Source organism: Lampris incognitus, chromosome 8 (assembly GCF_029633865.1).
Source record: "Lampris incognitus isolate fLamInc1 chromosome 8, fLamInc1.hap2, whole genome shotgun sequence".
In the NCBI taxonomy this organism is placed as follows: domain Eukaryota; kingdom Metazoa; phylum Chordata; class Actinopteri; order Lampriformes; family Lampridae; genus Lampris; species Lampris incognitus.
The window spans coordinates 41,568,064-41,593,814 of NC_079218.1; the positions used below are offsets into that span (position 1 = coordinate 41,568,064).

Sequence of the window (25,751 nt, forward strand, 5' to 3'; positions counted from 1 at the left end):
TACACCCGTATCGAATCCCGCACCGGGCAAGAAAATAACGGGTTGCAGCGGTGGGATCCGGAAGTGTGCAGATCCTCAGAAGTCTCTTCGGAGCGCGGGAATAACAAAGCACGAGGGCGCGCTTCCGGGGAGAGTGACGACTGTAAACTACTAATAAGACACGTTAGCGCCTAGCTAACGGGTCTGACCCTTTAGTCGAGCGGTTAGTGATGTCGCCTTGTGGTGCAGTACTCCCCGTATCGAATCCCGCACCGGGCAAGACAATAACCGGTTACAACAATATGGCCTATGTAGAAAGCCAAACCAGTCCCTTTGAAAAGTTGTGCTAACTTCTAATTCTAATTAGAGAACTCCGCATGGCACTATAGATCAGTTTACCACCAAACACAAGCATTCATTAACTCTCTCGATAGAAGTGACATTTTCATGCAGCTCAACCAGTTTGTCGAACATCAGTCCTTTCCAGTGGGGCACGTTTTTGGTGAATTGAAGGTCACAAATGAGCATCAGGAACTCGTTTCCAGAAGAAGAAAAAAATAGATAAGAGTGAAAGACTTGAAAAAGTAAATACGAGAAGGGGGGGGATAGAAATTTCACCATGAAATGTAGCTCCTTGTTGTGTATAGCCTGATGATTCACTCGATGGACAATTGTTCTCTTTATAATTTTTTTTCTAAAATAACTAATGGGAAATTCAATTACCGGAATCGGAAGATGGATAGATAAATATGTGTATTTATGTAAAAAAAAAAAAAAACACACACACACACACACGAGCGCTCCTTTAAGTTGGCTGCTCGGCCATAAGAGGGAGTTAAGGGTGTCCCGCGCAGTACGGAACTGAGTCAACGCATTTTTTCCCGAGCGAGAAGGGAAGAGGGCGCAGGCTAGCCGGCCCTCGAGAATAGCCGCTGTCGGTGCTAAGTCAGCTACTTGGCTAGCTGGGCGGATCAGCTATCGGGACGAGTTGATGTCTTCGGAAGAATCTGACATTTCTCGGCGCATCTGAGTTCGCTCGACGTTAATTCACCGTTGGAGGTCCAAGGGGAAAAAAAACCAACATGTCGGACGCTACGGTGGCCGACACTCGCCGGCTGAACTCCAAGCCCCAGGACCTGACGGATGCTTACGGTCCCCCCAGCAATTTTCTAGAAATTGACGTTTACGATCCACAAACCGTTGGAGTTGGACGGAACCGTTACACAACTTATGAAGTTCGTATGCGGGTAGGTGGAAAGGGGGGGCGAAAGACGTGTTGTTAACGGGGACGGGGGGGGGGGTCCTCATGCTAAACGTTAGCTTCTCTGTTCACTTAACGCCGTGTTTGACTCAGGGTCCAGATAAGAAACAGGACGTTCGGGGGAGCGTGGGGTGGGGGGGTGGAAGTTAAAGCGGGGCTGTGGCGCTGTGTTAGCCGTGTGCCCATTAAAATCGAGGGCGGGGATGTTTCGCGGCCTTGTGTTGATGCCAGGGGATTCGCGGATGTCGTGAGCAGGGCTAACGTGTACGTTTGGGAACGGTGTCGTTTACACACGCTCGTCCGCAATTCAGTGGTGGAAAAGTCGGGAGGGAGAGGGAGAGGGGGTGTATTTCAAGTTTTGCACCCAAGACGCCCGATGTAAGCGTATTTCCAAGTACAGCGAATCTCATTAGCGGTGAAGACAATAAACCGTCCGCTAGATGCTAGGCTCCAGGCTAATTAAGGTTATGCGGTAGCCCACTAGCTGGCCATGCATGTAGCCTTCAACATAATAACAAGGCGCTGTAGTCGCACAACTTCAGCGTAAGGTTGTTTTTTAACGACTTTTAGTCGAAAACGTACTGATGAATAAACCCGTTTCGCAGTTCGGCCCGTCTCTTGTCTGAAACGAGGAATGCTCAGCGATGTTACCAAGTTAGTTTCGGGGGTGTTAAGAGAGAAAGTGCCATACCGACGCTGACACTGAGCTAACGGCTAACAACTGGGAGCACGCTTGGGAAAGAGGAAGTTCAATGTAACCAGCTCACCTCACTTCTACCGATCACAACAGCTTTCTCGACAGGGGCGTTTTTTTTTACTGTTTCGGTGTGTGCTTTCCCTGTTCAGCGTTTTATATATATATATATATATATATATATATATATATATATATATATATATTGTAGTTCACCAGTAGTTTTTAGTGTCACACAGGAAATTGCTAACTAAAGCCCATTCCGCTGTCTCAGGTATTTTTGGGGTATTGGTCCGTCTGAAGGAGACAGCCAAACATCCTACACGATCCACCCCGGAATTCAGTGTAGCAAATCTTTCATTGTCTGCTGCTGAATTTGGGTTAGTGACTCATCTAATAGCTCTGTGGAAGGACTCGTTCAGTCTGGTCTTATCTTGTAAAAAAAAAAAAATAGGGTATTAGGGTTTCTCTCAAAATGGATGTTAACCACTTCACCAACCTGCTTACTTCCTCCGTGGCCCAGGCCTACCTATCCTTTTTGGACTAGCTAACGAGTTCAGGTCTTTTCGATATATTTCTCATTTCAGCTATTTCTTTCAGCAATCGTTTCCTGATGGAATCCCTCGCTAAGCAGTCCAGCTTTACCAAATTTACAGTAGGATATTTATTTTCTGTTTATATTTAGGGGTGATGAGCAGCTACTGTTGACACACCTAGTTGTTTTTCTACCCACAGGCCAGATGTAAATGAAGGACTTTTGCCTAAGTTCATTCTTGTTCTTTGTGCCCTCTGCATACAGACAAACCTTCCTATATTCAAGCTTAAGGATTCTTGCGTGAGAAGAAGATACAGCGACTTTGAATGGCTAAAGAATGAGCTGGAAAGAGACAGTAAGGTGAGTGAGCTATAATGGCAGGTTTCGGGGTAATAGTCCCATTAGGCAAGCTGGTGCAAGCTAATCATGGATTCAGTATTACCACTGAAAAGTTTCATTCCTAACAAAATTCATCACCCACCCATTTAGGGTTGCATGCCTTCTGTTTTAGTTAACAGCCATAAAATTCTAGGCCATGTTGGTGTCCTCCTACTCTAAGGCTGGCTAAATGTACCTGGATATGATATGCTTACCATTTAGTGCTGTATAGTGACTGTTGGTAATACTGGAATTCATCTGCTAGTTGCTGACTCTTGTATGTGAACTCAGAGAAAAGTGTCTTGTAAATGGTTTGCTCAGATATATTGAACTGTATGCAGTTGGGTTCAGATATTACCCACTCATTTGTAGTCGATGGAAGTTGAGAATGTAAACAATTTCTTGTGTGACCCACAACTGTGATGGATATAGTTTGCTTGAAATATCTGTCTTTTTTGTTGTGTCGCATTGTGTGTGTGTGTGTGTGTGTGCGTTTTTTTTTAACACCTCTCTCTTTGCTTGGCCCTATTATGTAGATTGTAGTACCTCCTCTGCCAGGCAAGGCCCTGAAGAGACAGCTGCCATTCAGAGGTGATGAGGGCATCTTTGAGGAGTCCTTCATTGAGGAGCGGCGAGTTGGCCTAGAGCAGTTCATCAACAGGTCAGTCAGTTCTTACCGATGCACAGAAGTTACTTTGTAGAATTGGCCTGAAAAGCCAATTCAAAGCATATACCCTTCGAGTCTAATAACTGAAGTTGTATGGTGCTGGTGAAATGGCTAAAACATTCAGCAAAAATAGCCACTTGTTATGGTTTCTCAGAGGTTTATGATTTCTGTGGGTGGTATTCTGTTTTGAAGCCAAAAGGGTTTCCTGAACAAGCCTAAATCAAATATATTGTTGTATTCTCTTTTAAGTCTTGTGACGCAAAGTGCACTGACTGTAGTGGGGATTCAAATATTAAACTGAATTAGGTTTTGCTAGATTTGCCAAGCCCTTAGACAAAATTTATCCTCATCTATGTCCAGATAAGCAACCCAAAGATGACTAATTGTCAACTGCATTTCTCCCAACGCTATCCAAGAAGAGCAATATTGACCACTAGTAATGATTTTAACATGTATTGGTGAGAGCCTTCTTTTTTCTGTTTGTTTCTGTAGAATTGCAGGTCACCCTTTAGCCCAGAACGAGCGCTGTCTTCACATGTTTCTGCAAGAGGAGAGCATCGACCGTAACTACATTCCTGGAAAAGTACGACACTAGGGTTGCCGAGGGAAATGGGGAGGTGGGGGTTAAAAGTTATGATGTAGAGGGACTGTTTTCTGCCTTTCTCCCTCTCTGCGCTTCACCTCTCTTGATCTCTCATGCTCTTGTGCTCTCTCTGTCTCTCTTTCTCTTTCTGTCGATCTTTCTTTCTGTGTATACCAATTGTAAAGTCAATCACATTATCTTGGAGATATAGTACATTATTTTACTATACATCAGGACATGTTGATATATTTCAAACAACTCTGTGGTTCTCTCTCCCTTGTGCATTTGTAAAATATGGAAATCCCCCTCTAGTTGTGATTGTATCATGAGGATTTGGTTTTCTTTTCACTACTTTCAGAAAAAGAAAATGTATAATACATTCAGTCCTTCTCCCAAGTGTCATAAATTCCTGATTGTAATATAATGTGAATAAAGTAGAATGATGTCCAAATGCTTGTTTGCGCTAATGTGTACTATAGAGATTTGTGCACACAGTAAATGACTGCTTCTGATCCTGTTTTATTCTCTCTTCTTTTTTTTAGGTATGAGTGAAGTAAGTTTATTTTATTGACCTGTCTCTTAAAGCTTTTCATGCAAGTCACAGGTGGTTGCATGGGCACTGTTGAGACTAAAGGCGATAGTTCACAGACACATCTGTAAAGCTTTAAAATTCTACAGATATTGAATAGAGATCTGACTGCAGGCCACCGCTGTACCCATAAATCGACCAGGCATATTTTCAGTGGATGTTTGACCTTTAAGTGGGCGAGGTATTCCACAGAAAAAACTGCTGCATAGTTATGAGGCTGTTGCAATTATTGTGTAGGCGAGTGCAACTAATGCAAAAGGAAAGATTTCTGCAAGACACTTTTGCAATAACCACCATCTCGCACACACATTTGCACTTGAGATGCAAGCTCCAATTTTCATAGAGTTTTGTTAAGTTTCCTAGGGATTGCAAACCAACTACTTTCCAATAAAATGTGGCTTGCAGAAATTTCCCAATATCAAACTAGTTGAATTTTAAACTAAACTGCTGTGTACAGGTATGTGAACTATTGTTTGTAAGGGGGGGGTAAATGCATCATCCATGATTAGATTTCTTTTGAAAAATTTGCTTTCAAATTAATTTTCTCTCTTTGTCGTCACCAACTATATTAATCATTGGCTGCATGGCAAGCCTGCACGCTTTTTTGTGATAATACTAGTTTTGCTTAAAAGAAAGCTTTGTTCTTGTTTCTAATCGCCATTAGTTTTTACCATTTCTTGAATCATATATTTCCTTTTAATTTACTTTCTAAAGTTACACCGTCTTGATACCATTTATTAAATGTTTTCATCTTTTCACATGGTGCAAGTGATTGAATTTGCCTTGAAATAATTTATTTGTCTTGTGGTTTCCACTCATGTAGTTTTGAGAGTAAACCCTATATGTAGTGTTTCACTACGACCAAATAAACATTGCGTCAATTGATGTCATTGGTTAGCGCCCCCCCCCCCCCACAGGGATGCAAAATATGTGGAGTGCAAACATGTGTACAGATAGCCCATGATAGGTTTGTGTTTGGAGACCACTAGATAAATCTACAGGACAGTCCAATGGACACTTTGTATGACGGCTTTAGTTCGACATACATGCATGGAGGAGAAATGTAAGTGTGGTCCTCTCACTGTCTGTTATTCACACACAACAAATAGGGACCTTGAAAATGCTAGTATGCTAGATCTTGACACAAACACCTTTTTTACCATCTCAGGTGACCTGCAAAAGTAAGATGCCACCATGAACGCAAGTTACCACGTTAACAGGGTGGATTATATTAAACACGTCAATACCTTGGGCATTATTGATCTTTGGCATGACTACCCATCAATCCTGGAAGCTGTCTCCATTTTGTTACCATCCGATCATGAAAACAGCATTCAGTCTTTTTACAATACACCATGGCTAGTTGGCATCATGCAACGGTCTTTTCTGCTCACGACCTGAAATGGCGTTTCAGTGGAAAGCTTGAATTCAGCAGTGTACTACAATGAAAGAAAATGTGTTTTCATGTTTCAACAGATTCAGTAATTTGTCTGAAGTATGTTTTGATCATTTTGAAAAAATGATCAAAATTCTATTGTGCTGCTTATCTAAATTGAAAATGGAATTAAACTCAGGAGCCATTTTACCACACATTCCAGCATGCCAAACCTAGAAATTGAAAAGTTTTATTTCAAATGGAAGTCTCCTCTATTATACAAAACTCATCTCGCAAACGTGTTACCTATTTGAAGATATTCTCTGTCCCCAGTTATTGATTGCCTTTTTTTTTTTTTCTTCAATTCCAAATGGATTTGATAAATTTCAGATTGGGGCCTTCAATTGGTCTCCAGGTGAAGGCCTTTATTGCTTTCCTGAAATGCACACTTGGGGCTATTGCTGTATCTGTGCACCCATGGACTAATATCTTGTTTAATATGGTATAAATACTCTTAGTACCTGAACAAATCTGCCTGCTGAGATGTGCAGAATATCGCTATGGAACTGACGATAACAGGGTCATGTTTGGAAATGTATGGAAAAGAAATTTGATTATTACCCATTCTTGAAATGCTTTGGATTTAAATAAATACTGATTTAAAAAATGTTGGGTCAGCCTGGATATCCATATGAACCTGAATGTAGTTCCATCTCCCATGTTCTTCCGCACAGTCATGTTTGTTGTGAAGAGTAACTCTCAGCTTGTGAGTGGTAGCCCTGGTTGCTTGGTATTCAACATGTACCGAATACCAACCAAAATGTTGGGCTTTGCTTTGGAGGAAAAAAATAATAAAATAAAATTCATTTGAGACTACATTGTTTCATATGTTCCCCCTTCCTCTTTTCTCCACTTTCTCTCCTTGGTTTGGGAAGACCGTATAGGCTGCTGGAGCTGTCACATTTATTTCTACATCATGTTAAAACTGGTGGAAGTGTCAACTGATGGTCATCAGTGAAATAGAAAAAGTACTATTCCTCCTGTCTAGAGCCATGTAAGAGATCAAATGTGTAAATTGTATGTAATATCTTTATTTGGTCATTCCACACACACACCCATTGAATTTATTAATCAACAAGAGGATAGCATATTTCATTTCACCATAGCTTGGATTTATTTTTTTAATGAATTATTCATTGTTATGAGTGTTTTTTTTGTTGTTTTTTTGTTTTGTTTTTTTTGGTCTGTTCCCAGTTAAAAAAACAATTCCCCTCTTCTGCTTCTTTGCTATGGCAGTGATTTGATAATGGAGAAATCTTCCAAAGTTTAGCAATATGTAGCATTATCAGAAAGGAAACGCTAACATGGCATTCTGTATGTCTGAGAATGTATTGGCAATCGGTGATAAATACAACTTGATAACCAATAAATTTTGTGCTCTTGACACGCTCCCACTAACAGACGTTTCAGGATTCCTTGCTTGTTGAGTTTGTGTGGTCATGCCTTACGTTTTGGCTTGTGTGTTTTCAAATCAGCTACTGGGAATGTTGAATATCAGGTAAATAATCCATATCCAAGCACTGTGACAGAGGTTCATCATCAATAATATTTCACTGTCTGAAGGTGTCATCTGCATCTGTTTTACTGATCTGGAATACTGCTCGTTCTGCTCTTGATTTTTCAAGTGTTTCTTTGTTTCTCTCATTATGATTGTGAAGCCTATTGGTTGATCATGGCGATGTCACTGTGGGTGAATAGAAAGCCCGTTGTTTGTATCCACCAATAAAATTCCCCCGCTGCCTGCCGTGTTGTGTCAAATGGTCTGTCCTAAAATAAAAGTTTCAGATAGAAAATGTCAGTTTTTTCCCATTCAAGTGCCAGGTTATCCCAAGAAGATTGTGAAACTAAGTACAAAAATTAATCCAATATCTTCGTTCATATTTTGTTTTGTTTGTTTCTGTTGTAAATGGGGAGCATTTCGTACAGTCCTGGAGATACGGGTGTGTTTTGGGTCAAAAACCTGGGCTGGAGGGCGCAAAGTATTGGGCGCGGCGTCACTTCTCATGAAGCACCGGGTTGCAGTCCACATAGTTTCCAGCAGGGTGCGCCACAGAGCGGTATAGTCACGAGAGCCCGCGGAGTTGCCCTGGATTGGCAGATGACCTCATTAAACATGAGAAACTCAAATGTCTTCGAGGCAGTGCTCGTTTGATTGACAAGCTTTTGCAAAAACTTCTCAACTGTTGGGGGGGGGGGTGTAGATGTGGAGAGAGATGTTATTATCTAAATACCATCCAGCACCCGTTTATTGGCGTATGGTGAATTCATGTAGGGGCAAATTGCGCCAGTACACCATTTTTGAATGACAATGTCGTCTCTGCCCTCTGCTCCTATGGAACAGGATGGGTTAAATGCTGAGAACAAATTCGTTGCAAGAATACAACGACAACGTGGCTTCCTTTAAATCAATACCACTCCAAAATGTGTGCCCTTAGATATACCATATACAGTTGGCTTGTCTTGCTCTACATGTATACCGTTTCTCAACATGGAAGCCACTGCAATTTCCTGTCTATTATCTAACCCCACTTTTCAGAGAGCACCTTTAAAAAGTTGACGAGACAAGTCCTTGGCCTTCCAGCAAACCTCGAACCGACTTCTTCTTCTTCTTCTTTTTTTTCTTCTTCTTTTTTTTTTTAACAGCGCCGCGAGCAACACGATTCCGGTAAGCTTTTATGTTAATCTCATAAAAAAGTACAAAAATCTGGCATCTAAGTGGAAATAGTTGGTCTTTTGATTTTCACCATGTATCCGAAAGTCTTCTAATCTTTTTCTTCATGGCTTCTTCTCTAGGAAATGTAGGGATTAACAGGTGGATTAAAGCTGTCCTAGAATAGTCATTCTGTCATGGAGACCTTGATCTGCACGTTAACCAAATTAGACTTGATTGGAGTTAGACATACATGTTATATTATAGTTTGTGTATATATATATATATATATATATATATATATATATATATATATATATATAGGGGCTGATGGCTTTATGTCTTTTGAGTGTTGGTGCTTTAATCATTGAAACTCCTCTCAAATATTTGACACAGGAAACCATTGTTAGTAGTGTCCAAGGGATGTTGGGGTTCGTATTGGCATACTTGTAACTATAGTTACAAGTTACAATTTTGGGGAATCTGATAAAAGCATTTAAAAGTCAATGTAATGTTTTCCCTATAAAAGGTATGCAAAATAATTAAACATGTCGCTGACGAAGGTATTGTACCCGTAAGAAATTAATGAGAGGTTTCATGTGTCTCCTGTAACTTACCGACAAGCACTTTAAATCCAGTCAACAACAAAAAAAAAATCAAGGTTGGGATGAAAGTATTGAAATGTCATATGGAAAATGTGTATGATCCACCTCATCAGTTAAGACTGTCTGACCCATAATACCAGGGTGGAAAAAAAAATTTCCCAGCGCCGTCTTTGATGTGCAGGCCTTGTCCTGTGTAATGAGATCAGTCAGACTGGACGGGCAGAGCAGGACAAGAGGGGAGATTAGGTTTTGTTTTGTTTGTGGTTCTAACACTGGAGCCCGGTGAACAGCCATGACGCTTGTTGTATTTGGAGAGACACCCAGTTGGGTTAGCTTGATAAAGTGGAAGTAAATTGAAAGAGCAACCCAAAGCAGTGTTGCTGGACAAGGACAAAGGGTGAGAAAAGTAGTTACTATGGTTCTGTCTATGAGAGAGAGAGAGAGGGAGGGAGAGGGACAAAAGGGAGAGAATGAGACAGTGAGAGCTAGGGGAACTCAACTGGATGGACACACTAAGGAAGAACACCTCTTCTGTGACACTCTCATAGGAGAGATTGATCATGTTTCTTGCCACCTCCTACAGGAAGGCCTGCTCAGAGCTGAGACACATTGTTCATTGTTTTTGGGTCGAGATACCATCCACCCATCCATCCATTATCCAAACCGCTTATCCTGCTCTCAGGGTCGCAGGGATGCCATCCAGCTGCACTAAATATTTTGCATCCATTTGAAAGATATGAGCAGATATCTGAGTAGTGAGATGGTTTTCCAGGCGTAAAACTCCACTGACCATGCACACACAATATGCCCTAACAGACAGATGTGCACGCACAGATGAGTGCTCATACCATGGGTAATCAATTTCAAGGGCCTTTCTCCGAGGATGTCTCTTTTCAATTTGTGTCCCATCACCAGCAAGAGTCGTGTTGGACAGATGCTATTCCAGATACATGCAACATATCTAGATAACTCTACATTTATAAAGGAAGTTTAAATTCAACGGGAAAATACTGATGAAACAGCTCATTACTGTTGGGGAGGTTGTCTCATTTAAACTGGTGTTTGAATAGACTACACATCAATTTACTAGCTAGCCACACAGAATATCAAAAAGACATTGGGTGATTCAAGGGAAACATTAGATATGTTCAAAATAATGATAAAGAGTGATGCTAACTCTATTGTGTGGTCTATAGTGACACTAAATTTACTAAATGTATGATGTGTTATGGTGTGTAAAATCGCTTAAGGCTATAGGCGTCAATCCATAATTACAATACTGTTCATGCTTTAGCTAACTGTGCCAGTGCCTGCTTTATATTTCAATTTTATTGGACTGAAAACTTTTTCTTTTTTTTTTATTGAAAAACATTAGGGCCCCTGTGAAATTTTGGAGTTCTGAGATCAGTCCAAATTTGGACTTTATTTTCAGATCTCTGCTTTTAATCTGAGAGGTCTATTCACAAGGTACTGACGTCAGTACTAAATTCCATCGTCTTCACGCTGATCGAGTGAAATGTTCTATCAGGACATGCATGGCAGCTATGTGTCAGCTGTGTTTGGAGCATTCAAAGGGTCTCCACAACACTTGCAAACATTAAAACAAAGCAAATTCTTTTGTTTTAGTGCAATTTAAGTAATAACCCCCCACCACCACCACCACCAATTTCCATGTTTAGACTTTACTATTCTAAATTCATACTACCAACATTTGCATCGTCTCAACTTTTGTAGCCTGCCTGCTTTATTTAATGATTGATTGTGTTTCGTTGTTATTTATTTTGGAAAAAAAAGTACACGAGGCATGAATCATGGATTCATGGATTCGGTTGAGTATACCAACGCCGCGGCTTGACACGAACTGACCTTTCAGCGGTTCAAATTAAAGGCACTGGGTGCACAGACGCATTGTCTAGCTCTTTCCCTCCTTTTCATCTCAAAGCCACAGCGGAGAGTAGGGAACCATTAGAGCCGGCTGGTCCTATAAAAGTACACACACGCACGCACACGGACACACACACACGCGTTTATTCTTATTTTGTACATCTCTGTCCCTCTCTCTCTCTCTCTCTCTCTCTCTCTCTCTCTCTCTCTCTCTCTCTCTCTCCGCTCTCCTATTTCTGTCTTCAACCGCAAGAAAGGTCCCCTGTCCATCGTCATGGGACGTGTTTTTATGGGGGGGGGGGGGACGTATGGGAAACCAGAATACGTCCATTCATGAATGACGATCTCCGGTTTGTTTACACACGCGTGCGTCTCCCTGGCCCCGCCTCTCGCGCTCCCAACTATACACACACAATCGAGCGGGAGGTTTCATCAGCGGATGTCGGTAGTCGCCTCGCAGCTTGCCGAACTTTCAATTTGCCTGCGAGCCCATCTGCTTGAAGACCAGAAGGTAATTTTGTCATATTAATCAGTAAACTCGTTTGTCTGTTTCGCGGTGTCGGCGATGACAATGTTTCTCTCCCCCCACCCACCACCACCCCTCCATCGACACCACCGTCCCGTCGGTCGTAGCGGAGTGGACTGATGCAATCCTCCCTCGTGTGTTGTCAGATAAACCCGGCGCTCCGGTAACGGTTCAACCCTGAATATCATTTAGGGGTTTAAAAAAATTTTTTTTTAATAAAAAGCAGTCAACATATGTTGCTACAGGGAGAGTCGAACACGTCGTTGTTATTAAATAAGCTTTCGTTTGAATGTCGAGGGGGTTTCAGCGGGCGGCGTTATCCGGGAAGTGGGTTGTAAAACCTCCCCTCCCACCCCCCCGGTTTCGAGCTTGGCTCGTGGCGGGCAGTAAGCGCGAGCCTAACGCCGCGGTGACAAATACGGCACGCGGGGAAAGTCAGCCGCTGCTTCGGCCGTAGGAAACACCGTCCGCGCCCGGGGGGGGGGAGAGGAGTCGGGGGGGGGGGTTCTCTTTCTAAAGGCCGCGTTGCGCGTGACCTCCGCGGTTAGCGGCACGGGTCTCATTCATCGCCTCGGTTCGGTTCGGCGAAGGCCTCCGCTAGCGGCGGCCGTGGGCGCTGCAGAGCAGAAGGCGTGGGGGGACGACGGCACCACGCGAGATCAGACCGGGCCACGTAGCAACTGGATTCTAGACGCCGACTCCCCGTTTCCAGCCATTTGTGTCGGTCCGCTGAACCGGCTGACACCGGCTACGGCGAGTATCGATTGTTTATTTATTGGCTTTATTCGCACCGCCCGTTAAGCGCCTTTGCAAAGCACCTGCTCCGGCGAGAGAGTCGTCGGTGGGCTTGAATTAGGTAAGCCCCCCTCCCCGTCCCCTCCCCCCCTGCTTTTTTAGAAACGAGGCGACACCCGGCTGCGGTCATGCTGCGCTGCATCATCCCCACATGACAGCCGGTGCCTTTCTCGGCCGTGACTAAAATTATTCTGGCGAAAGTGAAGAAAGGTCGAGGCTTGACCTGTGCAATATGAACTTAAGTCTGCGAAGCACTGGAGAAGGTGTCTGCTTTACTTTTTACAGGAGGTTTCCCTGCGCGGAGGTGGACGCGCCGACCAGGTCACCGAAAGGCACAAGACGTACTCCATCTCCACTCCTCCGCGAGACCGGTGTCTTAACACTTGGTGAGATGCAGCTTAACGGTTTCGAAAAGCAAATAACTTTTTTGGTGCCGGTGCAAATTTGCAAAGAGATTTCATACCCATATTTTCTATAACTCTGTGGTTCTAATGCAAATTTTGTGCAAGATATTTCATGTGTTTTCTAATCGCGTGCGTGAATGTATTGGGGTTTGTATATGGCTGAGGTCCAGGGGGTTGGTTTAATGAAAGAACAGATTGATTATAGCATATGGCATATTTGCACCACATCACTTCAGTTATACATATGTAGTTAATTGACAAAAACAAAGAATAAATCCAGAAGCCTGTGACATCTTAGTTTTAAGAGCGAGAGAAAGAATTGTGTTATCGTATTCAAATTCCCATGTAGTCTTGTGTCTTCCACGTAGTGGTTTAATAGCATTGGCTATCCCTTTAATTTATAATTTCTGTGCAAGATTCACAGTTACTTCACTAGGTGGTGCAGCCATGTGGGTAGTAGTGGCCTAGAATTGCTGATGGGAGAGTGAATGAAGGGAAAAGAGTTGTTACTGGTAGGCTGATGGTGGCGTCTGCTCAATTCAACTATGGGTTCACTTGGTTCAGTCCAAGCAGTATATCTGTGCTCACACATAATTGTGAACACACGCTGGTGCACGTAAACACACGCTTGCACGCCCACACAAACACACGGTAGGTAGTTTGTCTACTTTTGGCTCCCAAAACACAATGTACCATAACATCAAACAGCAGGACAGCCTTTGTCTTTGACGCATGAAATTTGTTTTACCAACACTGGACTGCCTGACGTGATGCTTTGTAATTTTCAGGGTTAAATAAGTTTGCATTTAAGAGGGTCAGCCCTGCAGGGTACTGAACATGATGTTCCTTTTTCTCTTCCCCCTCTCAGTCCCAATTAGCCACCCCTCATACTACTCCATCTGAAGCCAATAAATCCAGTTTTGCAGTTATTACAATTATTTGACAATTGCTTTGAAACTCTTTATTTTTTGTGTCCTCTCCGATTGCTGTCTTCATGTCACTAGGTTTCTTGGACAGTTCAGACAGCAGGGGCCCTGATCTGTAAATCTTAAGCTTAGTATACTTTTCATATCACTTTGTACCTGGTTTCATGTGTTGCATTTTCCTCATGAAAGCGCCTCTGTGCCTGACTTGAACAACCTGGTGTTGTAAGGTGCACACAGATTAGTCAGTGGGCCACACACAGCACCCGATGGACGCCCCTGAACCCTTGGTATTAAACTAGATAGACAGGGAGCCTGGGAAAAATTCAGCATTTCCGAGGGCTTTTAAATCCTCCTTTGTTGCAAACTGACACTGTGAGAACTTGTTTTAAATTCTGAGGGTGAGGTGGTTATATAAGGATGTCACCAGTTGGAGGCTTCATTTTACACCAAAATGATAAGGTAAAGTTTGTCTGCCCAGGAGTCAGAAGAATGGGGTTTGAGGTCACTGCTTGAAATAACTAGCTTAGAGGCAATTTTTTTTATTATTATTGTGGTGAATTTCCCTTCAACCAGCTTTGCTTGAAAGCTGTTGTAGGTGATGCTAAGTTTTATAACCATGTCTTAATAGGCATTTACATTTCCATTAAACTATGCCACCTTTTTTGTGTAACAGAATGCACCTAGTTATGTCAACAAACAGCCATTTTGTTGTTGACAGTGAGAGTCAAAACATGTGGTGTTAAGATGGACACGGTGAGCAGCCATAGCTGCAACAGGCTTTAATGAGGTTAACAGGGTTCTTGGTTCTCTAACTAATCCTCTTAGAGTCTGTGTGGCAGCAGCCCTCCATCAAGCAACAGGACCAGTAGTTCTTAAACCTGTTGTAACAAATCTTTTTTAAAAAAAAAATCATTCATCCACTTGGTGGCCCAGTGACACAGGCTTTTGAAGGCAACCTTATGTGCTCTTGTTTGTTATCCAGTTTAAGAAATAATATTCTTATTAATTGGCTAATCTTGCTGTCTTGGGGGGGCTACACACTAAAATCCAACTTACTGAGTTGACGATAGTCGAAGGGTTAATGGAGACTGCCAGCGGCGTCTTGTCTTTATATTTTTCGCACCATATCCTTACTGGATGTGGTCCAGTCATCTCACTCATTTTACACCATGTTACGGAAAATACCATTGAATGTGGGTGTGTAAGTAGTTGAGCTGGCTAGTCTACCTGAAAATACCATTGAGTGTGGGTGCATAAGTAGTTGAGCTGGCTAGTCTACCTGTGTGTATGTGTGTGTGCGCGTATTAGAGTGATGTTGAATTTGCAGGCAGCACATATGAGAGTGAGACCTAACAACATGACTTGCAACCTGGCATAAATCCACCCCGCTTACATAGACGCAAGCAACCTCGTGAAAACCACAAGGAAAAGATTAGCCTTGTATCTGGCCGAGGTGATGGGAGGATGGAGAGGCCCTTCATCTAAGTTTGCTGTGATTTACCGACAATTGGCCGATGAATCCTGTCCAATTACAAGCACTATTTGGATGTGCAAACACTTAGTAGCTGTATATTTGTGTTCTGCTACATGGAAGGAAAGGACCTGAAGGTGCTAGGGGCGGGCGGGGGTACAAAAGTAATCTTGGCCTGAATTGGACACTTTTGTCCCACTTATTGAAGATATCCAAGATAGTGGACGAAGCCCTGGGGAGATCAGTCAACCGGGCACAGTTTTGGGGTAAAAAATGTTTGTTGACTCACCATTCACTCTCTCTGATCTCAGTTCCTGGTATGGGAGTGGTAAAATCTGCTGGAATGCTGCACCAAGCGGGGGAGCGCCGTCCTCCTCCACTCTACCAGTTTCCCATCGCAGTTCAGACAAGCTAGTGTTTATTGTTGCCGTTGCCGGTTTCTCTCTGTGTTGGGTGTTTTTTTTATTTCTTTTTTTATTTCATTGTTCGGCATTTGTTCTCCTCCCAACACCTGACTGTGCAAGGCAGGATGTTTCCCTTTTGAACTTGTAAAAGGAGAAACACTTTGATAATGCAGGTTATGTTTTTTTTAATATTTTATTTATAGAATCTTTGTAGAAGCCCCTTGTCATTGTACTAAAACCTTGTGAGATTGTGTATTTACATTATGTCATTCTGTACTAACAGGAATTGGGATATTGCTTCACCTTAATTCTACAAAATGACCTTATGGTCTATCGATTTAGTAGTTAGAATTGTTAATGTTCGAGTTGCAGCAATCTCTTATTAGCATCCTGGTTGTTTGGATGGAAACTATGGCCGTGCAATGGCCAGAATTTGGCGATACAATTAATATCACCATATGAGTGTCACGATTTCAACATGTGATATACTGCAAACACTGTGATATAGTATAGAGAAACATTGTCAAAATTTTCAAAGAAAACACCTTAATATGCATAATCAGTGCCATAGCTAGTGAGGCGCTGGTAACGCCTGCTGTCGTCGTGATTCTGTGCAGCCCTGTTACAATACTGCACCTGTCACCTAGCAGTCGGCCATGTAATCAACACAATGATGTGCTGCTGCAACGTCTCTGTTTAAACTCAAAAATCGATGCAGTGTTGTGGAAAAAATGCATTGCAATACTCGAGTGTATCAGTATTTTCTCTCACCCCTACTAGCAACACACTGCATGGTGTTACTTTGTAGGAGTTAACAGCATAGTTGGAAGATGTCTGTGGCCATTCAGATCTTAAGGAACTTGTGAAATTGTGGAGAACGTGATCCATTGGGCTGTTGCTGTCTGAGCGTATTGTGGACAGCTAGCCTAGGGCCAGAGGTCCCGACTGTTGTGCACAGTTGGGATGGCTTGTATTGTCTCAGGTTAGTGTTTCACTTGTCCTCAATGCTGCCTGGCCAGTGTAGAGTGACTGCTAGAACTGAAGTGTTTGTCTGCCTCTTCAGCAGCCACCCCAAAGCTCAGGTGTCATTGGAGCAACACCCTACAGGCATGGGCCAATGTCCCTGAAAGCAAACTTGGGAATATTCATTCAGCTCCAACATCCCGCCCTTTAAATGAAAGATAATCTGTTAATAAAAACTGGATGACCATCCGATCTCCAAAAGAAGGTTTTAACCCTCGTACGTGTGCTCTCTTTAATTCTGCATACATCTGACACTTACATAATGTCTAATCTGGTACAAACTGGAAAAATGTTGTTTCCTTAAAGGTGTTAGTTTAGCTCCGGATGTTATCTAAACTTTTAATACTTGTGTAACAGAGTCCAAAGAAACCCTTGTTCTTCAAAAGAACATAGCTGCAGCTTTGCTGTTGTATTAAATGAAACTCTAATGCCAATACACTGACAGCAGAATGGTCTGCATTTCTATATTTCTTGTCTCACTTTACTTGATGTGACGGTAGGCTTGGGCCAATTTGCGATGGGATCGTATATCAACGATTGAAGGGATTATCGGCGATTGTTTTTTCCTACGCCGATATTAAGGCGATATTAACTAATTTCCTATCAGAACTAAGATGTTATAAAAATAATCTCTAGAATCTGCACCCTACTATGCATTTAGAGATGTTTCTGGTGGAGTGGCATGTCCGCCCGCAGAGCCCCGTTAATCAGCATGAGTAACAAGTGAATTTTAAATCCTTCATTATAAGCAAGTTTGCCATCTTTTGTCCATGGATGAGACGCCCCACATCTCTGTTCTCCATATGCCTGCTCACCAAAACTTTGTTCTGGGCTCAATAAGAGTAGTTTACATTATGGAAATGTAAAACGCCGCGTTCGCTCGGTATGCATGTGTGCCGAACCGAAAGCCCCATGCCGGACTTTTCCGGTGTGAAAGGAAACCGTTACACCCCTAAAACAGAACATGAGTCTGTGATATTGTCGCACCAAGCACATTGTTTGAATAGAGGAGACACTGCTATTAAGCGGATTTTTTTTTAATGTTTGGATATTTTAAATAAAATGTTCGATCTTATGTTTATTCACATAACTTTAACCGTATTGCTTGCAGAAAGCTTAAGGGTTCGGTTATTTCAAAGCTCCGTCAGATGCTCAGCCACGCTTACAATGATTATTCAAAATCTTTAATCCAAATTAAATTCTGTTAATAATTTAATTTCAGTGATTTAAAAAATGCCATTCTGTTTTGACTGCAACCTAGAGGAAGTTGTCTTTATAACGTTCACATTTTTTTTGGATTATCAAAATTCTTTTGATAACTTTTGATCATGCCGCTGCTCGATCCGTGTCAGCCGTAGATGTGAGTCACGCATGTGCAGCGTTGACTTAGATCGGGCAGCGTTGGTCGAGCGAGCTAGGGAGTGAATGAAGAGAGGGAGCGGGGATAGCGAGAACAAATGCTTTTCGAAGCTTTTGAATCACCACAACCACGAGAGGTTCATCATCATACAGTCATAACTGTGCACAAAACTTTTTAGGCTGACAGGTCCAGTAGTTTACGAAATTAGCAGCAGAGATACACACACACACACGGGACCAAACATAATCTCCTCCAGGCCTACCACCTGGCGGGGATAATTATTTGTCAGTCAATGAGTGAGCGCTCTTAAAGCATTTCGCTGTTGTATCGTAGTGTTGCAGACTATTTTGCAAATAAGATAAACCTGCGTTTTCTAACTGATGGCAGAAAATTTATTTTGGCTCCTTCATAAGACCTGTAAAAATCCAAAGTGGGTGTCTCTGCCCTCTCTTATTCACACGGTCAAAGCCAGCGGTGGCAAACCATGCACCATGGAGAGCCGCTGTGTGTATGCAGGTTTTCATTCCAACCTGACTCCACACCAGATGATTTCACTGATACAATCTTCCTCTTTGGCTGAAGGGTTGCTAATCAGTGAAATCACCTGGTGTGGAGTCCGGCTGGAATGAGAACTGGCATACACATGGCTCTCCATGGCGCATGGTTAGCCACCCCTGGTCTAAGCTCTATTTGTTTAGAGCTCTCTTACTGTCTCTAAAAAGTACATGTCATTGAAAACGTTCTCCTTTAATATGTTGCTGTTGTCATCACAAACCACTGGCTGGACTCTTAGTGGGGGTAAAATTAATCAAGGTAAACAAGGTGACTTGGTCCCATGTTTGCCCCTCTGAGATTAACCATGTGCATGGTAGTGTATGCGTCACTGCACACATACACAACATGTGAAAGTGACCCAAAATGCTCAAAAAGGTCATTAACTTGGGGCCTTATTGAGTCACCGACCTCTTGGAAATATGGTTTTGTCGATTTACGCTGACGTATTCACACCTGAATTCACAACAATTCCACAACACGAGGCCCTGGTGATTGACATCAGGACTTGTGTGTGGAGTTGCCTGTGTCCTTGTGTCAGTCTTGCGTTGCCAAACATTTGTCCTTGGCCTGTCATAAACCTCTCGTGTGTGTGTGTGTGTGTGTGTGTGTGTGTGTGTGTGTGTGTGTGTGTGTGTGTGTGTGTGTGTGTGTGTGTGTACCTGGCGTAGTCGTTTTTAACATTCACACTGACTTCGATAGTAAGGTCAAGGCCTGTTGCTAACAGGCCTTGAAGTTAATCTTGTGGGACATTATTCTGTAAACTTCAGAGTCCGAGCAATATTTTCACCTTTGTTTGGAGTGCAACTCTCCTCCACGTACAGTAAAAGTGTAGTGGAAGATATTAATGACTGCTTGTACAAGTGTTGAACAGTTCAAAAGCACTTTACTGACTTTTCAGTTGCAAATAGAAACAAGGTTTTAACACAAACTATTCAACCTACTTTGTTTTTTCTTCTTTAATTACATCGTCGGAAATCACTCACCCAAGGCATTAAGCAAACGGGAAGTAGTATTCTGGCAGATATGTGCTTAAAAATAAAAGTCTGTATCGTGAAATAATACAGCAGGGATTTCTCATGTAAATATGCTTGTTAAACATAAGAATATTTTAATTAACTTATTTACTTATTAATATTAACTTATTCCCCATTTTAATTCACAACATCGCCCTCTACCCGTTGAATAACAGTTCATCGTTAAACAGTTTTAACTGCCCATCTCTAATCAACTATCTCCAAAGAATATTATCAGTTGAACAAGTCTTCTCAAAACACTTGCTGTAGAAGTACGAACAGTACATGAACGAATAAGTCCATCACACCCAGGAAACGACTTCCCAACCATCCCTAATTTCCAGGTTTGGCATGGTGTATTGTCCTCCAATAAGAACAATGTCTCCCACCTTTAGCATAATGCATGTAGGGGGTCTCACATTTGTGAGTGGATTTTAAGTCCATTAGACAGTCCTTACTCCAGCGATTCCACAGGTCATTCAAAAGTCTCTGTGTCTGTATTTCCACCAAAAGTCTCTGTCTGTACTTCCACCTGCAGACCATCTTCTCCTTCTTAAGGTTGGTTAATTGAGTCTGTATCGCAGTCTTTGTTGGGAGAGAAATCAGTTTGTGCCCTACCAGGAAGTGAGCGAGTGTGATTGGCTGAGGTTCGTCAGCATCAGAGTGCACATACGAGAGGGGCCTGGGATTTAGTACTGAGTTAGCATGGTAGTCAACTCCTCAAAGTTCAGCGAGGCTTTACGTAAGACCTTTTTTAAGCACGTCTTAACTGATCTAACAAGCCTTGAAACCGCCCCACCACACTGCTCGCGCTGCAATAAATTTCCACTTTATTCCTCTTTCAGTAAAAACTCTGTGAGTTTAGACTCCTTGGCATATTTCCACAGTTCTCTTAAATCCTGGTCTGCTATTTTAAATGTCTTTGTATTGTCTGAGTAGATAACTTTACAAAACCCTCTTCTCGCAATGAATCTCTTTAATGCCAAAAGAAAGCTCTGAGTTGTCTGATCCGATCCCAACTCTAAATGCACTGCTCTAGTAATGGCACGCGTGAAAAGAGCAATACACATCTAACCGCATTGTCAAAAATCACTCACTCAGGGCGCTACTCAAACAGGAAGTAGTATTCTGGCATAGATGTGCTTCAAAATAAAAGTCTGTATCATGAACTAATACAGCAGGGATTTCTCATAAATATGCTTGTTAAACATAAGCATAGTTTAATTAACCTATTTACTTAAGTCAGTTTTATTTGTATAGCCCAACATCACAGATTACAAATTTGCCTCATTAATTAAGTAATTAATATTAAATTATTCGCCATTTTAATTCACAACAAGAAGAGGGTTTTCTCCGTTCACTACCTGGATGGCTAAATCATGTGGTTGAAGTCAAACCCATATCAGATAAAGTCCCCGGTGATGATGCAAGAAGAAGGTATTAGAGGCACCATGGAAAAAATGTTCATGGAACTTTATTTTCATTGGTTTATTAGCTTGGTTATCAAGGTATTCCCATACCAGCGAGCTTCCGTGTTGTTCTGAGGGTTTATGTTTCCATGTTCATCACACTGCTGTTATTGTCCATTTGTGGCAGCTGAATTGTAAAGTCCTATCAGCGTTACTCTCCCCTAGTGTGGCTGGCTCACTTTATCAACCCGCGGGCTATCGCTGCTTTCCTCGTTGACTGTAGTCAGCTACAGTTATATCTTGCCTTTGCACCCGCTGACTTTCCCATGCTTCTCGCTGTCTGGTCCCTATCTGCAGTAATAATAAAACACAAGCGGTGGAATGGGTAGCTCGCGGTATGCGATCGGTTGGGTGTTGGGCCATGTCAAATCTATTTGTTTAGACAAAGTAAAGTAAGGCTCAATGGAAGCCCTGATCCAGCGCTGCTATGAAGTTGCTGTTCTTTTTTTGTTTTTTGTTTTTTTTGTTTTTTTTTTTGTTTTTTTTTTTGTTTTTTTTTCTCACAAGTCCCCTCCTATATCTCATTGTTGGTTTTATTGGTTTGAGTGAGATGGAAATATTAATTCCAGGGAGTTACACAATAGAAGCATCACACTGTCTCTCACACTGTCTCACACACAGAATCTTGTAGTGGAATGTAACACTTCCATTTCTAATACCTTGTTGACTAACCAACACACCACCTCCTAGATTAGGATCGAAAATAAAATTGTAACATTTTGTCTTCTTTGGTTTTGACCCACCTCCACGCAAAGCACATTTCACAATGACACATCAGCCTTGAAGGCCCTGATGAGGAGCAGAAACGTAATGGGGTGTGGTGTGGTACTTGATGGTAGGTGTGACTTTCAGTTGGCAGGAAACTCAGTGGTGGGTCTAAGTACTTGAGTTATGCGTTTCTGTGATGTCGCCTGTTTCCTCTGAATTTCAAGCGCTGCTTCTTGTAAATAAATGCCACCGATTGAAAGCTGCCTTTCCTGTCTCATCCCAAAGTCTCTTTTGAGAAAATAACAAAATTCCAATCTAAATCATACATTTTAAGATGAAGTTGACTGCATTTGGATTAAAAAAGAATAGCTGTGAAATTCCAACCTAAGTCATACATTTTAAGATGAAGTTGACTGCATTTGGATTAAAAAAGAATAGCTGTGATGTGCATGTTGGAACATGTTGGTGTTGGTTTAAGGTGTGTTTCACAACATAAATGAACAGACAAGGCTGGGGGATGTTAATCATAAGGTGTGCCGTGAAGGATCATTTTACAATCAGCAAATCGAATCAATTGGGGCACTTTAATAAGTGTTTGCGCTTTGCATTTCAAATGTTTTGAGAGCTGTAAATAGCCTATTGTTCCCTGGAAAAGCAGTTGTTTTTCTGTTTCTATTCTGATATGTTGTTTGATTATAAATTGTACACAAAATTGTTGCTGGAAGACATGGGTTGTAATGAGTCTTTGCTGTTTCTAAGTTGTGTTCTGTTTTAAACTAATGTACCCTTTTTTCTCTTTTTCTTTTTTTTCCCTATAGGTATTTATCTGTGACTGCAAAATACTGTGATCACACCTGCCATTCCTTTGATTCTGCCAGATTCAAGTGCCTACTGTGAAAACATACCCACCTTTCCTTCAGGGCAAAATTGTACACTAAATTTTGATGTAACACACCCACCTGCTCCAACTACTTCTGAACATTAGTCACCTACAACCCAACAGACTGCATTGCATTCCCATCGTGTCATTACACACACACTCACCAAAAGGCAGGACACGTGCTCGCTCTTTATTGTTCACATATAATCGTACATAATCTCCCAGAAAACATGGCTGAAAAGCTGACCCGCTTTGGCAAAATCCTGCTGCGTCGCCGAACGCTACACTGCTCTGGCGAGGAGACCCGCTTTGCCCGCTGCTTGTCCACCCTGGACCTCATTGCCCTGGGCGTGGGCTCCACACTCGGTGCAGGCGTCTACGTCCTTGCCGGAGAAGTCGCCAGAGAGAAGGCAGGGCCTGCCATTGTCCTCTGTTTCCTGATCGCGGCGCTCTCCTCCATGTTGGCCGGACTCTGCTATGCCGAGTTCGGCGCCCGTGTCCCCAAGACGGGCTCCGCATACCTTTACAGCTATGTGACGGTTGGGGAGCTCTGGGCCTTCATCACAGGGTGGAACCTCATCCTCTCCTATGTGATTGGTGAGCTCACAGGCGATTTTTACTCTTGACCACTATGTCAGATAAGTAAATTTCACAGCACCATATGAGTTAAAGGGAGGGGATGAAAAAAAAAAGAATGCTTTCTCCCTTGGTAGCCTCTGAAGATTTAAATAAGACATAATTTGCTGGCCACCACCACTTGTATAAATTCTCATCTGTTTCTCCACTTTTATTTTAGGCACGGCCAGTGTCGCAAGGGCATGGAGCTCAACCTTTGACAATTTGGTGGAACAGAAGATCTCAGGGTTCTTCAGAGCCTCCATGGAAATGAAGGTCCCTGGGAACGTCCTGGCAGAGTACCCGGACCTGTTTGCCCTTATCCTGGTTCTGCTCCTGACTGGTTAGTTTGTATTGCTGGTTGATGGTGCACAAAACCAAATGGTTAATCCACAAAATCAACCGTGACAAGGGTATTTTTTTTAAGATGCACAAGCCTCCATCACTTTTTTTAACCGCTAAGTACAGTGTTTCAAATGCATGTTGATTTGTTTGTGGGGTGGTGGTTGGGGATAGATGATAGCTGTTTAGCAGCAAAACATCTTGAAGGGTATGGGAAAACGTCTATGCATTGTTGGCAATCCAAAAGAAACCACTGTAGAGATAGTCAAACCAATTATCACCACAGTTCATTAGCAGTAGTGGAGCTGGAAAGAAATGATGGGTTTTACACACTGGTTTTATGTAAGAGAAGTGCACCCTTTTTACAAATGCTCACACAGACATGTAGTTACTGATGATGAAATATGCTTTCCCCATACCTCTCTCTCCTTCTTCATTTTCTTCTGCCATCACTACCTCCATTTCCTTCCCATCCCTCACTTCCTCCCTCACTCTCGTCCTCCGTCCCTTTCTTCAGGTCTTCTGGCATTTGGGGTGAGCGAGTCGGCATTGGTGAACAAGATCTTTACGGGAATCAACCTGGTGGTGTTGGGCTTTGTCATCATTTCTGGTTTCGTCAAGGGAGACTCGGCCAACTGGAACCTCACCGAGACGGACTATCTCAGCTTCTACAATTCCACCAACAGCACAAAGCCGCTAAAGTTAGTGTTTTGCATCTGCACTGACATGAATGTTTGCCGTTTCATGCGTGGTTGATGACATACATTTTAGGGATGCACGATGATATTGGCATGACATTGGTATCAGCTGATAAAAACTTAAGAAGTTAATTATCGGCAGATATGAAAACTTCTGCCATTGTGCCTGGCTGATAAGGTGAAGCGTTAACTATGCACGTGCACGCGATGAAGCTAAATGTTTATTATGAGCGCCAACAAGCTTTAACATACCAGCTATAGAAGTATTTCGAAGTATCTGAAACAGATAACAAAATTGTTATTTGCAATGCTTTTAAAGCACCAGTGATGCGAGAAGGGGTAAAACCACACTCCTTTTGCACTACCAGTTTTATCATGCATCTTAAGCGCCATCATCCTTGAACACGAAGTCAAGAAAAAAACAGCACCAGCGAAAACCTGTCGGCAAACTCTACTTCAGTCATTTGACAAAGCTAAGAAATATAGTAGCGACCACCCAAAGGTGAAAGCCCTTAACAATAAAATCATTGAATTCATTGCATTGCTCTTGATAAACCAGCATGATGGAAGATGTGGGCTTCTGCAGGCTGACTTGGAGCCATGTTACACTATGCCTAGCCGTCATTACTTTGCATATGTGGCCTTACCTGAACTGCAAAACACCTTCTCCAATCCCATGGAGAAGCTCCTCACTGATGCCACTCAATATTAACTTTACCACGGACATCTGGTCATCAAGTGTAAGCCCTGACAGCATGATTAGCCTCACTGCTCAGTGGCTTGACGAGGACTTCATGTGTATATATCTGTATTGGCAATCTGCCAAAATGAGGTTGAAACTATCAAATATTGGCAAAAATTGAATATTGTGCATCCCTAATCCTTTTTTTTTTTTTCATCAGCACATGTCCGTTTAGTCTGGTCTGACCTCTCCTTCTTTGCTCCCCAGTATTAAAGAAAACTTTGGCATCGGAGGTTTCGCTCCATTTGGTCTCAAGGGGATTCTGTCAGGTGCCGCCACCTGCTTCTATGCTTTTGTGGGCTTTGACTGCATCGCCACAACAAGTGAGCGTCTTCTGTTATTCTGGTCAGACATCCAAGTCCCCAACATTTCATGAAAAAGTCATCCAGTGGATGCTCAAAGAGTGCATACAGATGTGTGATCATGACTGTATTGTCAGTAGTTGATTAGAGGGATTTTAATGTTTTTATGTAACTATGAAACTTGCTGTTGGTGTCAAATCCCAATCTTTGTACATTCCCATGGATCTCTTCACCACTGACCAGCTTAAATCTTTTTAA

The 25,751-nt window shown here is 42.3% G+C and overlaps 2 protein-coding genes across 3 annotated transcripts in view; both read left to right on the plus strand.

Moving 5' to 3' along the window:
• Positions 1-836: 836 nt before the first annotated feature.
• snx12 (sorting nexin 12) lies at positions 837-4,652 on the plus strand. 2 transcript variants are annotated; one of them, XM_056284379.1, is made up of 5 exons: positions 837-1,226; positions 2,734-2,829; positions 3,384-3,508; positions 4,007-4,097; positions 4,640-4,652. In XM_056284379.1, the coding sequence occupies exons 1-5, from the start codon at positions 1,062-1,064 to the stop codon at positions 4,643-4,645; spliced, it is 483 nt and encodes a 160-aa protein (XP_056140354.1). In that variant the 5' UTR covers positions 837-1,061; the 3' UTR covers positions 4,646-4,652. The 2 variants fall into 2 exon arrangements, with proteins under 2 accessions (XP_056140354.1, XP_056140353.1); XM_056284378.1 differs by lacking the exon at positions 4,640-4,652 and having other exon boundaries at positions 4,007-4,546.
• A 7,027-nt stretch (positions 4,653-11,679) lies between these two features.
• slc7a3a (solute carrier family 7 member 3a) overlaps positions 11,680-25,751 on the plus strand; it is a 30,643-nt gene continuing 16,571 nt past the window's right edge. Inside the window, exons 1-6 of the mRNA XM_056284189.1 lie at positions 11,680-11,771; positions 12,867-12,967; positions 22,733-23,391; positions 23,591-23,752; positions 24,269-24,452; positions 25,399-25,514. Coding sequence (XP_056140164.1) covers positions 23,025-23,391; positions 23,591-23,752; positions 24,269-24,452; positions 25,399-25,514 — 829 coding nt within the window. The 5' untranslated portion in view covers positions 11,680-11,771; positions 12,867-12,967; positions 22,733-23,024. The remainder of the gene's footprint in view (positions 11,772-12,866; positions 12,968-22,732; positions 23,392-23,590; positions 23,753-24,268; positions 24,453-25,398; positions 25,515-25,751) is intronic.